Source organism: Lipophrys pholis (assembly GCF_963383615.2).
Source record: "Lipophrys pholis genome assembly, chromosome: 19".
Lineage (NCBI taxonomy): Eukaryota > Metazoa > Chordata > Actinopteri > Blenniiformes > Blenniidae > Lipophrys > Lipophrys pholis.
This window is the reverse complement of record NC_137647.1, coordinates 23316022-23334315: the sequence shown is the minus strand read 5'-3', so window position 1 is coordinate 23334315 and position 18294 is coordinate 23316022. Positions and strand designations below refer to the sequence as shown.

At 42.9% G+C, this 18294-nt stretch overlaps 1 protein-coding gene across 1 annotated transcript; it reads right to left on the bottom strand.

The window, feature by feature from the left end:
- Positions 1-1400: 1400 nt before the first annotated feature.
- Positions 1401-16901, bottom strand: LOC308124152 (beta-1,4 N-acetylgalactosaminyltransferase 2-like). Its single transcript, XM_080486981.1, has 13 exons — positions 16872-16901; positions 16501-16669; positions 12556-12674; positions 12259-12399; positions 11694-11800; positions 11196-11233; positions 8696-8759; positions 7769-7882; positions 6504-6590; positions 5588-5769; positions 4583-4726; positions 3683-3911; positions 1401-1932 (listed from the first exon to the last, which is right to left on the bottom strand). Exons 2-13 carry the CDS (start codon positions 16501-16503, stop codon positions 1739-1741), a joined length of 1422 nt encoding a protein of 473 aa, XP_080343107.1. The 5' UTR covers positions 16504-16669; positions 16872-16901; the 3' UTR covers positions 1401-1738.
- Positions 16902-18294: the final 1393 nt, after the last annotated feature.

Below are 18294 nucleotides of genomic sequence, written 5' to 3'. Positions count from 1 at the left end.
TCCAGAGGCGCCGCGACGGGGTAGGCAACACAGGCAACTGCCTTGGGCCTAAAGCTGAAGGGCCCCGAGGGACGGCTGACAGTCAATTTCCATGACAAAATAATGTACCTGCTTTGAGACGCTGCAACGACAGAACATCGAAAATGTGCTTCGTGTGTGTGTTTTGCAAATTACCTATCAAATATCAAAACATTGTAGTACTGTTTAGCTCACTATGAACATGAAAAAATACATTAATAAACCAAAGCTGCTGAAGCGGTGACTGAACTTGTTTCAACCTATTCTCCAGTCACATGTAGTCAGTGTTCCTCAGTCAGTCAGTCAGTGTTCCTCAGTCAGTGTTCCTCAGTCAGTCAGTCAGTGTTCCTCAGTCAGTGTTCCTCAGTCAGATGTTCCTCAGTCAGTGTTCCTCAGTCAGTCAGTCAGTGTTCCTCAGTGTTCCTCAGTCAGTCAGTCAGTGTTCCTCAGTCAGTCAGTGTTCCTCAGTGTTCCTCAGTCAGTGTTCCTCAGTGTTCCTCAGTCAGTGTTCCTCAGTCAGTGAGGAGGAGACATGAGAGGAATCTTAGTTCTGTTAGGGTGAAAGAATTACTGGTGAACAATAGAACCTGTGTCACCTGGTACAATGTGCTGGTCCGTGTTATACCAGCAGTATTTGGTTGATTTCTACTCTAGAATTCATGTGTCTTTTGTAATCTAAGTATGTTGTGGAATGTGATCTATAAAGTCTCAGTTGGACTAGAAGCAGGTGAACAGGCTGTAAACAAAGTCCAGATCATGGCAGCTGCTCTGAGTTCACTAGTGGACAGAGATACACAACAGTAAGTTTACATTCACTAAATTCAAACAATAGTAATGTTCCATCTAACTGTGAAAAGTAATCCCCTGAGCCCTGCTTTCTACAGTCCCCCCATTTGTCCAGAAATACTCCACACGGTGCTCTGGGGTCTTGGATTCTCTGCTGCTGCAGTTTGTGTTTACAGGTTGGGCGACTGGACCAAGATGGCGGCTGTATTTCCTGCACCGCGGTAGCCTATGTGGCGTCTACTCTTTATTATGTCTGTGTATTTCATCACTCGCTCTGTTGATCAGCATACATGTAGATCAGGGGTGTCCAACCTCGGTCCTGGAGGGCCGGTGTCCTGCAGGTTTTAGCTCCTCCCAGCTTCAGCAAACCTCAATCTGATGTTGATCATCGTCAAGCTTGTAAAAAAAGCCAAGTGACGAGGCCTTATTGCATTCAGGTGTGTTGCAACTGGGAGAACCCTGAAACATGCAGGACGCCGGCCCTCAAGGCCCGGAACTGGGGAACCCTGAGGTAGAGAGAGCCCATATGGAACCTGTATTGGCTGCCTATTGACACTCTATAAGTAAAATAAAGAAAGAATTACCAGAATTCGTTTAACTAGAAGTTTGTTTTTCTACATTTGTTTTTATTATGCAAAGTGTGAAGCACAACTCCAAATCCTACACAGGCCAACATATCACAATGTTCTCAAATGTTTTGAAGAAAGAAAGATGGAAGCTGAAACATCTGCCCAGAAAGGAATGAATCCTTTCACATGCTTTTAAGACTATTTTCCCTGAAGCTCATAATATAACATTTTATCACTGCTTTGACATCTTTTGCAAGTCACTAATAATCAGATTACATTTGATCCCACATCACAGAATAGATCATCATAAAATCTGATTAGAAAAAAGAAAGGAAGTAACTCTGATGTATTGTGTCCATACTGTGTTACAAATGAACGCACTTGAGGTGGTTTTTAAAGTAATAAATACTGAATCTGTAATCGAAGTCTCTATGTTTAACATATCTGAACTTGTTGTATTCTTCACTGTTGCCCTTGTGAGATTGGTGGAGGACGAACATGGACGCTGGATCATTGCAGGTGGCGACCATCAGGGTACCCAGGCCATCCGTGAAGATCTCTGCGGACAGAGGATATAAATATAACACTAATATAACATAAGGGGAAACTTGGAGCCTTAAGCTGGGGCCCCAAGTTTCCTACTGATTTCCTAATGAAAAATGGCGTCCGCTAGAATCCAGATAACATTTTAAACACAAAGAAATCCAGATGTATGAATCCGTGCCTATTCATGAATCCAAGCACATTTCCTTTGTACATCCTGATCAACGTGGAATTGAGCACACATGTTGGAGTAGCTGACTGCTCCTTGTCCTCACCCTCATTTAATTATGTAAATCATATTTAAATTAGCCCTGCACCTGAGATTCCCCTCTGCATCAGCAGAAAATCAAAACAAAACAATGAGTAAGACGAGATAGAAGAAGAACTTCAGAGGATGTGAATTGAAGACGCTTCTCGCCACGGGCACAGATTTACCTGCCTGTGGCGCCCTCCGGAGGGGGTGTTGATGCCTGTTTCGTTCAGGTCAGAGGGAGACTTTTATTTATGTAGATTGGCTATCCCCCAGTGGGTGCTCAATCTTTTCAGTGGCAGTGATCTTGATCACACACTGTTGTTGCACATTAATGCAGATGTGCACCGGGGGAAAGGTGGGGCTGATGAAGACATTTCACACTTTACACACGGGGTTATTAATATAAGTATTTTTCACACAGAGACAATCTGGGGCTTGTTACAAAGATCTGAAGCTGAAGTTCAACCAGCAAAAAGCAGCAAGTCACTAACTTTAACCACTGACTACTCTTCTCAGCTTCAGCGCTCTGTTCTTCATGTTGTTTAATTCTCTTTAACAAGAAATTCAGTCTTTATAGGTTAAACCCAAGGCTAGAACCTCGGCTAGTCATGCAGAACCATTTAATGTTTAAACAGTCAACCTAAAACTCAACATCTGGGCAACAAGAAACACCCGTCACTCACATGATCCAATGGTTTGGCTCACTTGAAAAATAGGTGGGTTCAAAGAAAGGATGCTATGACCTGAGGTGTTTAAAACATCGAAGTGTGTGAGTGAGTGTGTGTGTGTGTGTGTGTGTGTGTGTGTGTGTGTGTGTGTGCGCAGCAGGGAACACTTAGACAATGATGTAGTTACTATGCCGGGCCACAGGATGACGCTATTACCTGTTTTTGTAATGAAATGACACAGACATGTGCAGAGGCCAATGCACTATAAACGTGAAGACAATGGAGAGCACCCGACATCCGTATGGACTGATGACACATCAGATGCTATCAGGGGAGAGTCTCAACTATTAAACTACCGATAGGGACGATATAACTAAAATATGGACCGCAAGTCATTCCAGCACGGGGGCGCCATGTTTGTTTACTGGCGCATGAGCAGAAGGAACTATTTACCACGAGGAGGGATACGTCTGAGCAGTAAGAGCGCTCCATAGCCCCCAGCAGTCTCTGCAGGGGAGCCTGAAAGAAACGTTTGACCTTGGGAGTATAAAAACTTCTCTGAAGCAGTGGATCTGCACACCGATGTCGTGTAAACGGACCCCTCAAATGTGAAGAAAGTTCTGCTAGTTTTTTAAACGGGACCTTTGCCTACGGTTCAGTTTGAGGAACCAGTTGTAGACAATAAATACCAAAGGCATCTAACTATTCTGCTTCAAGTTTCTAAGTAGCTGTGCAATCATATTTTAATTTAAAACACAGGAAGTTGACCGATGAGGTCAAACCTGCAGTTTAGTGTGAGAAGAGGAACGTGAGGTGTGAGACTGAGTTGGTGTGTGCGGACTCACCATGGTGCGCCACGCGCTGCAGTTTGGGGTCGAATCGAACTCTGCGTATGGCGTCGGTACGACCCAGGAAGAAGTTGGTCATTCCATTGACCAGTGCACATTGTGGGTAGCCTGGAAGTGAATGGTAGCTCTTTCCAAAATGTGTGTGCATGCAGCCACCCTCTGTTTCATTTCCTTCCTGATAGTTAACGGTGAAGAAATAGCGCCTCCCCACGACTGCTCCGCCCACCTGGAACAAACGTAGACCTGATCACACCTGTGTTCACATCCAGGAAAGTCCACTTTGTACGTGGACCATGTGCAGCATCAGGGTCTGGAAGTGATCAGATCAACAGCAGCACTAGGGTTTGCACATTACCAAGAAGGTAAAACGTTGGATCACATGTAAATGATTCACCTACGTCCACAATAAGCTTTTTTCCTGAACATGAATGTGAGCAGAACCACCACACCGTTCTCTGGCAGCTTCATTCTTTCATCCATTAAAGCTTCAGCGGGACAGATGATGTCCCACTGGAGTTCTTACATTTGTTCTTAGCTCATCGTGTCGTCAAACTGATGTCGTACAACCTTTTTTACTTCCAGCTTGCTCAGAGTAGCAGCTGATAATCCTAAAATACTGATCAAGTCACAACGTGTGAAGGAACCCTGACATGAATTAAGCAAAAGAAACCATCTGTGAGAAAGTGGAAAAAAAATAACAACAAAAAACTAGAAAGTAAACAAAAAGTTTGTTTTAATAATAATAATGTTTGGAAATAATATATAATAATACAATTTGAGACACTTTTAAACAATGACTATTGAAAAATGTATCTTGATTTGTATTCTAGAATAATTTGAAATTTCACGGTTTGTAAATTAACTTATACTAATTTTGGGACGTAAACAAAGTCTCACCAGGTCCAGCTCAGGATTGGCCTCCATCACCTCCACAAATTTCTCAATCTTCGTTCTCTCTGAAAACAAAAAGTCGTCGTCCACCCACAGGAAGTACTTGGTGGTTACCTGGGAAATGGCCAGATTCCTCCCAGCGAACCAGCCCTGAGTGTGAGAAACATTTCACCGTTTATTTCTTTTCCTCATATCAGGTCCAAGGAAACACAGCACGGGATGTAGAATAGAATAGAATAGAAGAGAAGAGAATAGAATAGAAGAGAATAGAACAGAAGATCAGACTGGGCTCCTTCGGCCTCTGGTCTTGCTGGGGCTAACACCGCCCTGGGAGAAAGGATAAAGGACGCTCATGAGAGGAAGAGAGAGAAGCTTCAGGACTTGGTTGAGGACTGATGGAGGAACGGGTGGATGACCTGGCGGATGCCAGTGGAAGTGGGCAGTTTGGGATTTGAGACCCAGTCCCTGAGCAAGGCCTCCAGCTCACTGGGCATAACCGACACCAACCGGAGTAGAACCGCCAATAACAGCAGTAGAACGCCACTGGGACACAGGAAGAGCTGTGATCAGCCTCGGTCGGGTCGCCTGGAGGAGGGAGTCTCTTGTCAGACCCAAACCCCAGAGATTCCTATAAACCACACTGACCATGTGTCCAAGTTTGAGCTCCAGAAGACGCTTCTGTCACTTTAACTTCATTTAGAGGGAAAAGTAACAACATGCAAATACTCACATTACTACAGGAAAGTAGTGCTGTGTAGTATTTGTACTTTGTTGACGATACTAATTAGTATATTATTGAGTATACTAGTCTAACAATGTAACTTCACTTATACTTCATACTGTAACTTGTAGTTACTTTATTGTCTGAAAACCTTTGGATACAGATGCTCTTTCACTTCCAAACCCTACAATGTATACATGTAGCAGCAGCTGTACTCAAGTACACATATTCAGCATGTTTTCCACCTCTGGAGTGTAATATCTTTAAACTGTGAGGAAGCTGTTCTGGACCTTTTCTGGAGGCATGATGTGGTGTTCCACGTTCTCTCCAGTGATGGCTTCAGGTTCCATGCTGTCGTCTGCGATGATGATCGGTATTCTGGGGTAATAGTTCCGTATACTGTCCAGCAACAACCTCAGTTTTTGGTATCGCATGAAGGTTTTCATGGTGATGGTGACTTGAGAGTTGATGTCTGAAAGAAGCAAACAAAGAGTGTTGCTGAAGCCATTTTTGTTTTCATCAGTTCTTCTCTTATGGGAATTCAATACAATTACGTTTTGGTTCATCAGAAGTAAAACAATTCTAATTCAAATTATCACTCACCGAATATTTCTGTAAATGAACATTGAATAGGAAACTACTTCATTTCTATATAATATATGTTATGTTCCTTTCTGTCGGTGGGAGGACAAACTCACGATGGAGGGCAGGACGCACAGGTTGGGACTCCCACCGACCAATTGCTATTTTAACATGTGGACAGGGAGGGGTGGGGAATTGAACCTTCAACCTTCTGATTGATAGACAACCACTCAGCCACAGCCACCCAACTTGTACCAGCTCTTACCAATGTGGAACCAGTGGTGGTTTCATGAGAGCAGCAGATTGTTGAGGCGTCTTTATCTTATCAGGGATTTATTCTACATTTCCTTCTTCTGTTTGAAGACAAATGTCTGTCCTTTCTGACAATCTTTGAACTGACTCGATGTTTGTTTTGAAGACAGTCAGAAAAGACAGTTGAGTCCAACCAGATTAGCAGATTAGAGACAAACAGAGACGATGGTTTCACACTAAAGGACACATTTAAAATACTTTTTTAGTAGGTTGACTCAGTACTTCAATCAGCAAAGTCTTTTAGTAAAGTGTATGTACTTGTAATTACTTCAATGTGATCTACGTACTGAGTAAAGGAAGGGGGTCTCCTACCTTTTCCCATGTCCCACAGGATTGGCACTTTAGGTTGCTTGATAGAAATGGAGAAAAAAGCTTCATGGTCCTCGAAACGGAAGTTAACTGGGTACAAAAGAACACAGGACAGGATCTTTCTTTTAAGAATTCACGAGTAGACACCAGGAAATAAACTGACTGCAGTTTGTATTGATTGATATCAATAACAATCAGTGACGTTCACGTCCTCAGGGAACATTTATACTGTTTAAAGACACTGAAAAACAGATGTGTGCACCTTTATGCGTCCATGTCTCCTTTGCATTGGAATGAGGAATCAGGTCAAGGCCGAGACATTTACATGTCCTTGTAAGACTGTCGATGTCAGCAGTTCTGCTGAGTGAAATCAGTGTGTTCAGTTCAGTCACTGAACAGATGTGTGAAGTTCCCTCAAACTTAGGCTATTTATTTTGGTTGAATTGATGGACACAGCGGAGGTAGAATTATATTATTTTGTACGTTAGTGAAGATTTTAACAGCATCAATGTCAATAGTAGAAACTTCACCTCCAGGAAAGGAGTCTGTAACTTCACTCCTGATCACCTCATCAACTCTGACTTCACTCTTGAATCACATTTACACTCCGCTTCAACCTTTCAAATGAACATACATCGTTTATGTGTTTTGGTTACATAAAGGTTTGGCGTTTACACAGAAACATTTTGAAAACAATGTGCGTTTCCATGGAAACAGCATAAAGGTTGAAAATGATGTAGTCTTGGTGTTGGACCTCTTGGTGAAACCGCACACACATGCATTCTACTGGACAGACGATTGGATCGTTGTTACAGAGACTGTCAACCATAAAACTACCAAGTCGCAGGAGAAGATTGACTGGGACTCATGGCTCTCTGGAGGAAACGTTCTTCTTATTGTTCGTACAGTCTGTGATGTGATTGAGCTGAAAGAGTTTTCCTCCTCGATGGATCACCTCGGATCAGGTGTGTTTGTGCATAACTGAGCACCAGGTGAGACTAAGAAGGAATGTCAGTCAGGAATGTTGCGTAAATCATAAAAGTTATTAGTTTACTGCACATTTTGGGATATGTGAGGCCGGTCAAGGACTCAGGTCTACAAAGGATGCAGCTCGTGAGCTGGGAGTCAGCTATAAACTCATGACAGGAAGGGATGACATGTGAACACCTGAAACTACGATCTTTATTAACAGTTGTAATATCATGAGAGTAAAACACAAAACACACTTCAGGTCAGGATCTCTAACTTCACATGTCTTCAGCACTTACCGAGGTCTTTGCTGTTTATGTGGTAGTCAGAGCTTTTGTACATCAGGTTCTCCAGCTGGTCGTTGAGGGTCTCCAGGCTACTCGACTCGATTGTCATCTCATTGGTACCACCACCTGGAGTTTATTCACGAGGACACATTTCACATCTTCGGTTAATGCCTGAGCACTCCATCATTTTCTTTCCAGGTCAGTCCACACGGGATCGTTAGAGTAGAGCCAAGCCCAAACATCTCCCCGGGGGGACGCCAAGACTCTTTCAACCCAACCCAGAGGTCATTCTCTGCCTGGTGTCCTGGACCAACCTCAGTTGGATCTTCCTGATTGACCTCGAACAGGAGGCGACTTGGGACATCCTAATCAGGTCCTCTCATCCATCCGGACTGGCTCCTTCCTGTCCTCCTTCAATTCTTCCAACTGGATAATACAAGCTGTATTCTCCAGGATCATCTTTGGGATTAGCCTCTGAAGGATGTAGTAGCTTATTTATGTTGAGTTCTGCCACTCTCACCACCTGCTTCATGTCCTCCTGGTTTCTAGTCTACAGACGGAGAACAGCTGGAGAACCACTGGAGAACCGCTGCAGTAAAGAGTGCTCAGTGACTGATGCACACAGCGCTAATTTATTGTGCAGAGACCCAATAAACAGTGTTGATCGACGACCTGATGCCAGAGCAGTTTGATGAGCTGATAAATCATGATCAGCTAGTCGATAGTCAGTGAATGTGATGAGCTAGTAGTGAAGGTCCTGTCCTGGAGATCTACACCACTCTGGCTCAACAGTCAGGACCAGTGATTTAAAGGTCACATTGTCAACATTCTCAGTTACACCAAGGAGTGTTTTGGTGACTTCTTCCATGGAAACGAAGAGTGGACCTCTCAGACGTCCTGTAGCTCTGAAGCTCATAAAGTCTGAGGGTGAACGCTCACCTTTGACTGTAGCAGATGATTTCAGCCTGCTGGTCAGGAAACCTCTGGAAACTTTCAGGGACACCTGTGACAAACACACCTGGGACTGGTTAGAGTATCCACACTGGATCATACCATCAAACTCCAGTCAAACCATCAACTCGTCCATCCAGTTCCTACTGCCTGACTCTGTGGCCCCGTTTACCGCGTCACTTCGAGTGCAAGCACAGCTTCTTGGTTTTCATTTCAGAAACGTTTTGTGTTCAGACGGAAACATGTTGAAAATGAGGTCCAAACACACGGAAATGACAAAAACGCTGAAATCACCGTAGTTTTGCTGTGGAGTCATTAGTGGGTGTTGTTTCCTGTAATAACACCACTGATGTATAAACACACAATGTGAAGCTTTGAAGCTTCAAACTGTCTTATATCTTATTGTCAGTCTGTTGTTTGTGAGAAAAACAGTCTTCTAGATGATGGTGTAGAAAACTTTCTACATGATGGTGTAGAAAACTTTCTACGTGATGGTGTAGTAAACGTTCTAGATGATGGTGTAGTAAATGTACCAGATGATGGTGTAGAAAACATTCTAGATGATGGTGTAGTAAATGTACCAGATGATGGTGTAGTAACTGTACCAGATGATGGTGTAGTAAACGTTCTAGATGATGGTGTAGAAAACTTTCTACATGATGGTGTAGTAAACGTTCTAGATGATGGTGTAGTAAATGTACCAGATGATGGTGTAGAAAACATTCTAGATGATGGTGTAGTAAATGTACCAGATGATGGTGTAGTAACTGTACCAGATGATGGTGTAGTAAACGTTCTAGATGATGGTGTAGAAAACTTTCTACATGATGGTGTAGTAAATGTACCAGATGATGGTGTAGTAAACGTTCTAGATGATGGTGTAGTAAATGTACCAGATGATGGTGTAGTAAACGTTCTAGATGATGGTGTTGTAAATGTACCAGATGATGGTGTAGTAAACGTTCTAGATGATGGTGTTGTAAATGTACCAGATGATGGTGTAGTTAAAGTTCTAGATGATGGTGTAGTAAACGTTCTGGATGATGGTGTTGTAAATGTACCAGATGATGGTGTAGTAAACGTTCTAGATGATGGTGTTGTAAATGTACCAGATGATGGTGTAGTTAAAGTTCTAGATGATGGTGTAGTAAACGTTCTGGATGATGGTGTTGTAAATGTACCAGATGATGGTGTAGTAAACGTTCTAGATGATGGTGTAGTAAACGTTCTAGATGATGGTGTAGTAAACGTTCTAGATGATGGTGTAGTAAACGTTCTAGATGATGGTGTAGTAAACGTTCTAGATGATCCACAGTGAGAGATTTTCCAAAAGGTTATTTTTTAGTCGCTGTGAGTAACATTGTCGTGTAAACGGATCCCAAAACGTCCAGATATTTTACCGTTGTGTAAACGGGGCCTGTAGCTCTCCTGAGTACTTTGACGCTGGATTTTCTCTTATCGAGGTAACTTCAGCATTAATCCTGGGTTTTCTGTACTACGGCGCTCGCTCACTTCTCACCAGGATAAATCTCCCCGGCAACTTACGCTGAATGTCTAACCTGCTCTTGAGCAGGTTACGTTCTCGATAAGAGGTCAGAGCTCCGCCTCCTGACCAATCAGATCTTTGGAAAATGCCCCGCCCATTCTTAAATGATGGTGATTGGTGGGCAGGTTCAACACTGAGCTGCAGCAGAGCAGAGAAATTAATTGAGAGTGATCTTTTTGACATAATAAAATAAATCCTGGTCTCTGAGGCTCTGAAGGATGTTTTTGTTCTAAGTTCCAGGTCTGTTTGTCTTTATGAGGTTCATGATCACACCTGACTGAACTGCAGGAACATGAAGTTATGGAACAGAACTACTCCTGCCTTCACGGTGATGAATTAATATTCCAACATAAAACAACTGGATGAAAAATGTAAAGTTAGAGAAGAGCAGTGAGGAAGTTCTTTCCGACACGTTTCTGCTGTAATAAAGTGAAACTGAGTGATCACAGTCCGTTTATATCTGATAAATTAATCTGGTATAATCACACCAAGTCAGCACTAACAAGTCAGGAATGTTCTGGCTTTGGCTGCAGCAGCAGTGTTGCTTTATCCTGGTGGATGTGTTTTAATTCTTCATAATCTCAGAGAATAACTGATCCCTCAGTAATCTGTAAACTGCTCTGCAGGGTTTCTCCGTGTCTGTGATTGGTCAGACGCTGCAAACTCCGCCCCTTTCACGTGAACGCACACACGTAGGTCTGGGTTGAACCAGCGGGTTGATAACCTGCTTGGTATAAGTTAACCCAGGAAACAGAGAGAGATCCTGGTTATGTTTATCACGGGTCGTAGTACGGGCCTCGGAAGTCCTCCATCATGTCTCTTTGTTCAGCTGGAGTGAGATTGTCGACACCACCCGATAAAGTTCTCTGTACTGACTTCATGGCTGCTTCCATGGTTGTGCAGGAAGGTGAAAAGTTAAGAACCTTTTAATATCATACAGACCTTGTAGCTGCTTCTTTGTTCTGCAAACAGCCTCAAATCTGAAATGAAAACAAACAGATTAATTAGTGCTGCAGTTTCATTTATTTTCAGGTTCATGTTGAAGATGTTGAAGCTTTCAAGGGTGGAAATCCTCGTTTCATATCCGAGAACCTGATTCTTCCAGCTTCAAACTATCACAGGCATCATTTACATATTTAAGGCCGGTTGGCATGACAACGGCGCTCGGAGCAACTGAGAATTTAGCTTTTCAAAAACGGCTCCCAGGGTGGAACTTTTTGAAAACGGTGTGACTACGTCATCATGTAAACGGAGGACAACCTTCCTGATTCTTTATCAAAATGTTTGAACTGGTGCACACGGCCAAAGTGTGTGTAGATAACTCTCCCTACCTTGGATCCAGATTATTTAACTCGTCAGAGTTTCTCTTTCACTCCGTGGCTGTGCCACACTTCCTCCATACTGTGTGTGCAAAGTCCCAAAGGGACGTCACGTAGGTACCTGGTATCAGAGTCGGGGTCAGAGGTCGCACTGTGTACCCCTGGATGGGGTACTGCAGAGGAGAGTTGGCTAAAGCGTACTGCAGTCTGGGCTGTCGAAACGGGTTTCTGTTGAGGAGGTGAGACTGTTCAAACAGTACCCATGTGGATCGTGTGCACAACCAAAGGAAGGAGTAACGCTCATGTTGAGGGTGAAACTCACAATTCACTTGATTTGAAAAATGAGCGATACATTTTAATGAGCCAACATAAAACTGCCATACTGTTGTGATATTAGTTACTGGTTAAATTACTTTTAAGATTTCAAGAGAAAACAAAACCAATTTACATTTACGTTGACATGACAACGGTGATCGGAACCACTTGAAAACACAACTAGAAACAAAACAGCTCCCGAGGTGAAACTTTTAGAAAACGCTCGGACTCCATTGTCGTGTGAAGGAGTGAGAAGGAGTGAGAAGGAGTGAGAGGAGACTTTCTGGAGACGCTCAGGCTCAGTTCTGATCAGACCACAGCTGTAACCGTCGAGGTTATGACTCATTTACTCTTCAGTTCCTCCATCTTACCTGAGTTTGTACTCCTCATATTCCTGAGCTCGGCGTTGCTCCACCTCCTGTTGCTGCTCTTGAGGGATGTAAACCTGCAGCAGCGGCTTGAGAGGACAACTGCAGGAGCTGGGCTGGCTCAGGTGGGAGGGGAGCAGCGACCTGGAGGAGGGTGGGGGTGTGGGAGCTGAGTCACACACACACACACACACACACACACACACACACACACACACACACACACACACACACACACACACACACACACACACACACACACACACACACACACACTCACACACACTCACACAGCTTTACCTGTTTGTCGTCCCTCTGGCCTCACTGAGCAGTTCTCCTGAGCTGAAGATCTGAAGGGGAGATGGAACCAGAACCACGAGGGCCACAACCAAAACCCCCTGAAGCCACAATGGACGGATCTGTAAAAACACACACACACACACACACACACACACACACACACACACACACACACACACACACACACACACACACACACACACACACACACACACACACACACACAAGTTGCTGTGTGGTCTTTGCGATGGCTGGAGCGCGGCCGTCCGGTCAGCAGCTCGATGGACTGGGAAAGCGAAGAGGAGCCGGCTCAGAGTGGTTTGGTTCCAGCTTGGACCTCCAGCCATGTAGCCATGTTTTGGTCTGAGGTTGGGCCTGGGGGAGAGCTCCAGTAGAGCTATAGAGTAACACTGGAGAACAAAACGGCTTCTAACAGCCTGGGCTCAGCCCGGGCTCAGCCTGGTCCAGGAGGAAAACTATAGCGGGCCTCCAGAACACAAGAGGTAGCACTAATGTCACTTTAAATGGCTTCAGCTCAGATGATGAGTTTGCCAATTCTCTTAATTGTTTTTACAATCATTTTAATGTCCTTGATTTTAGCAAAGACACACAGGAAATAACCCTCAAACTGTGTGACATCCAGCACTTCTCTATAAAACCAGAGGAGGTGGAAAAAGCTTTTAAATGCTCAAATATTAATAAAAGTCCTGGAGCAGATAACATCTGTGGCCGGCTACTGAAAACCTGCTCACAACAACTGAGCCCAGTTTGTAATAAAATCTTAAACAGATCCTTGGAAGCACAGCATGTCCCCCGGATCTGGAAGGACGCTGTCATTGTCCCGGTCCCTAAATCCAATCGTCCCACGACTCTCAATGACTTCAGACCGGTGGCCCTGATATCAATCATCATGAAAATCTTTGAAAAACTGGTGCGTTCTGAAATCTTGGTAAATACTGAGAGTTCAATCGATAAATTGCAGTTTTCCTCCGGGCCCAGAAGAGGAGTGGAGGACGCTGCACTCACTCTGCACCCACTCTGCTTAACATGGTTTTTAAGCAGCTGGAGGGGAGTGGGCGTCACACACGGCTTTAATTTGTCCATTTTTCTTCTGCTTTAATACGATTCAACCACACATTGTAACCTGGAGGCTTTTAGAACATTTTAACCTTAACAATAATATGGTGGGCTGGATTTTAAACCTTTTAACAAACAGGACATGGAGGGTGAGAGTCAACGGGTGTACATCAGATAAACTGTGCTCCTGCACAGGCTCACCACTAGGGGGTGTGCTCTCACCATTGTTATATATTATTTACACTAATGTGTCAGAGCACTTTTAAAGACCGATTTATTTTAAAATATGCAGATGACTGGTAATTGTGAGGCTGCTACAGTCAAATGAAAACAGTCATGTCCCTGTCATTGATAACTTTGTCCGGTGGTGTGAAGACGCACACCTCCAGCTCAATATGTCTAAGACCGAGGACATGGACACTGACTTCAGGAGAAACACAAATACACCTGAGCCCACCATCATCCAGGGACAAACGATTGAACGAGTACAATCATATAAATATCTGAGGACTCTCGTTGACTCAAAGTTAAACTTTAAAGAAAACTGTGAGGCAGAGAACAAGAAGGGACACCAGCGTCTCTTCTGTCTGAGAAAGCTGTCCCGTTTCAATGTGGACAAAACCTTGATGACACTATTTTATCGTGCTTTTGTCAAATCCGTTTTATCTTTCTCACTGGTGGCTTGGTTTGGAAACGTTCATTTAAAAGAGAGGAACTCTGTCAGTCAATTAATAAAATGGGCCAGTCGGCTGATTGGACAGTCCCAGCTGAGCTTACAGTCGCTGTTCAACAGGCAGCTACAGCGGCTGTAAACTCCATCTCTGGAGATGACTCCACCCCCTGACCAGAGAGCTCCAGCTCCATCTCTGGAGATGACTCCACCCCCTGACCAGAGAGTTCCAGCTCCATCTCTGGAGATGACTCCACCCCCTGACCAGAGAGTTCCAGCTCCATCTCTGGAGATGACTCCACCCTCCTGACCAGAGAGTTCCAGCTCCATCTCTGGAGATGACTCCACCCCCTGACCAGAGAGTTCCAGCTCCATCTCTGGAGATGACTCCACCCTCCTGACCAGAGAGCTCCAGCTCCTGCCATCTAGACGGAGATTTAAAGCCCCAAAACTGAAGACGAGCCGCTACAGGAGCAGTTTTGTTCCTGCTGCCTTTTCATTTTTAAATCAATCTTGAAAGCTCTTTACTCTTGGGTCTTGTTCCATAATGAATTTTGACCTGATTTTTTATCTATTTATTGTTCCTTTTTTAACTTTATCAACAAATTGTCATAATGATTTTTCATGGCTCCTTCTGTTTATTTAGTTATTGAATTATTCACTTTTTCAGTTAGTGAGTCTGTGAGTGCCCGTCTATGTCTGTGTCCCTACTGTCTTTTACTGTCCTGCGTTTTAATATATCTGTTTTTAGATATTTAATAAATAAATAAATAAATAAATAAATAAATAAATAAATAAATAAATAAATAAATAAATAAATAAATAAATAATATATCTGTATGTACTGTCAGATGCCCTCTCTGCTGCACAAAAAATCTACCTTCAGGTATCAATAAAGTTACTTTGACTTTGACTTTGACTTGGGGCGGGATTTCAGATCCAGATGTGAAAACTTTGTTCTGCCCCTCCTGGAGAGTAGCGGCGGTGAAAGATGTGGAGTGCTGCCCCCTGCTGGGACGTGCAGAGTGGGGGTTGTTTCTTTGTTCTCAGAGGAACATGTGCTCCATGGCTTCTTTGTTTGAATCCCTGAGCTTTGGTCCCAACAATGTCGTCATGAGTAGGAGAGCAAGAGTGATGTCCGTGGTTTGGAGATTCTTTCACATTAATGAGATCGTAAGAGGAAAGTAAGACGGATTGTAAATTATGTTCTGACAAAATATCAAGAGAAAGAGAAAGACAGTTCCTACAACACCAGAGTTAGAACGATGTCGCTCAGTAGTTAAACTGCTCAGTGGATCAGGAGGGTTTTACTCTGAGCCATGCTACATGCTACATGCTACATGCTAAAGAGTTTCTGGGCTCACACACCAGTGATGCTACATGCTAAACGTGATCCAACTATGACTTTTACGCTGGAGATGACGTAATGTTGACGTAGAGGCTGTGTGGCGGCAACACATAACCTTCACATTGTTTGGGTATGGAGTATAAATTTAAGTACTCATATCGGTACTCTGTATTGGCGAGTAGCTAAAGGTTACTCGTGGTACTAAGTGGTATCGGTGCGTCCCTATTGTTAACCATAGAACAGTCTGGATGTCATTCAACAGTTTTCATCTCAGCTATTTTGGCTTTTAGTTATTTTTACTCTAAAATGTGTTGAATGATTGTTGTAAAGTGCCGTCCGATGACTCCGCTCACGTTCACTAATCCTGCCTTCAGTGGAAATCCCTCAAGTGCTTCTCTGCACTTTTTCACTGAGGTGGATTTTGCTAGACATTCTGTCCATCAAACCTGAAACATGCAAACCAGTGAATATGCATCTACATGAAAATCATGATGTTGTTTCTGATATTTCAGTAAAATTCAGAGATATTTTGATAAACATTTCCAAGGAGTTCACAGAGCAAAGCTGCCATGTTGCAACTTTATGTGACAAACAGCGAAGGTTTAAAAATGGTATTCACATGTTCTTGTTTTAACTTTCGAAAACAAAGGCTGACGTTCCTTTCATTTCTTTGTTACGCACAAATAAAAAAAGAAAAATACAACCCGTGTTCAGGATTAGTCGCTTCAGAAAACCTTCATCATCGCTCACAAAAACATGAAATGAATGGAAGCCTGCGGCACACCAACATTATAACTCACAATAAAAACTTAAAACCCAGTTAACTAACAGGATATCATAAGATTTTTACCATTTTGTCTGCGACAGTTCCAGTCTGGTTGTCTTCATGCAGAGAGAATAACTGAGTACGAGACAGGTGAGCAGTAAACCTGAGCTGACAGGTGGAGCCGACAAACCTGTTTGATTGTCAGGAAGGGAATTATGATGGGATCTGGTTGAAGATGAAGCTGGTCTTCTCACTAGAAGTCATGAGACAGGACGCAGACGTGTCTGTCCCTGTCAGACGATTCATACTTAGAGTCGAGGGTTTCATGTTTTAACACAACTCATGTCTTAATTATTACTCTTGTCTCTGGCATCCTTCTATCCTTTCCTTTCATATTAGTATTGTCAGTATAACCTCTCTGTAAATGTCAGTTTGTTTGTATGCCGATGACGTACCTGTGTAGGTTTGACTCTCGTCTCTGACACAAAGGCTTTAGCTCAGCATCAAATAGTTTTAATCCCTGTTCAGTAATCCAGTTCCGTCACAGAAAGTTGTCGGACTGGATTGAACCCGGTTTTCTGTTGATGTGGTTTCCCTTCAGGCAAAATGTTTTAAAACAGTTGAAGATGAAACTTCATATGTGGGCGTCTTCATTTCGTTTCTGTTTGAAATCATTTTTTAAGTCTTCTTTTTTCTCTTTTGAACATATTCCAGATATTTTAGTGCTTTAAACCTTTGATTCACTTTATTTAGTGATTTAATAAAAACCTTTGTAGCCATTCTTATGGGATATATATATATATAGATAGATAGATAGATAGATAGATAGATAGATAGATAGATAGATAGATAGATAGATAGATAGATAGATAGATAGATAGATAGATAGATAGATAGATAGATATAGATATCTATATATATAGATATATAGATATATATTCTTATATTCCTACTTTGATAGTTGTTCTATTTCTGAAATCTCTTTTGGAATTTATGAACTTGTGTCCTTTGAAAAACGTTTCATCCGGTGGTGAAATATACAGTATTTTGCTCCATTTCCTTTGCTTTAAGTACAATTACAGCACATTTCACAACTTAAAGTCTGTTACAATCTCAAAGAAGTCCAGGAGAGTCCAAAACACAAAAGTAGCATCAGCAACAACAACCATGTCTTGTCCAGAGTCCTCATTGGTTCTTTAACCTGCACTCTGTACCAGCAGATTATCCATCCAGCCATTGTTCATCCATCCATAATCCTTCCATCCATCCCAGTGAACGCTGGGGCAACTTGCTGCCGCTACTCGCCAGTAATTTTGTAACTTAACTTGGAGACATATGATTTGTGACCAGTGCAGTAGAAAAGTACTTTAAAGTCAGACTTAAGTAAGACTGAAAGCTTATATGAACCTTCTTTTTGGACATCTTTCCAGGATATTGCATGGATGTCTTCTCTGGAAGTCATATCAATGTCAATGAAAGAAAGAAAAAAGTGCAAACATAAACTTCTTGTTTCACTGAATCATGTCAAAACCAAAACCTGTTTGGCTGCTTTAACATCTAAATAACCTGGGAAATACCTTAAAGGGGTCATATTATGTCAAATTCACTTTCTACTGGTTTTACAACAGCAATAATCATCCCCATACCTGGAATGTTGTCCCAGAAGTGAAGACAGTCTGTCCTCTCAGCCAATCAGAAATCAAACCCTATATAGTGTCATCGGGGGTTTAGCCAATCACAATCAAGGTAGGCCCTCCCTTTGACTCCTCCCACAATCAGGCGGCTCTGCTCTGGCACATGGCACGATGAGAGGAAGTACTTCCTCCTCTTCCCAAGATGGGCATGTGTGGGCGGAGCCAGTCCAGCTCACCTAGACAC

Excerpts from the sequence above, each read along its gene's own strand:
- LOC308124152 (XM_080486981.1), bottom strand. Across the intron at positions 11,234-11,693 it reads GACCCCGACTCTGATACCAG|ATTTGAGGCTGTTTGCAGAA; the intron begins GTACCTACGTGA and ends TTTTCATTTCAG. Across the intron at positions 8,760-11,195 it reads AACAAAGAAGCAGCTACAAG|GTGTCCCTGAAAGTTTCCAG; the intron begins GTCTGTATGATA and ends TGTTTGTCACAG.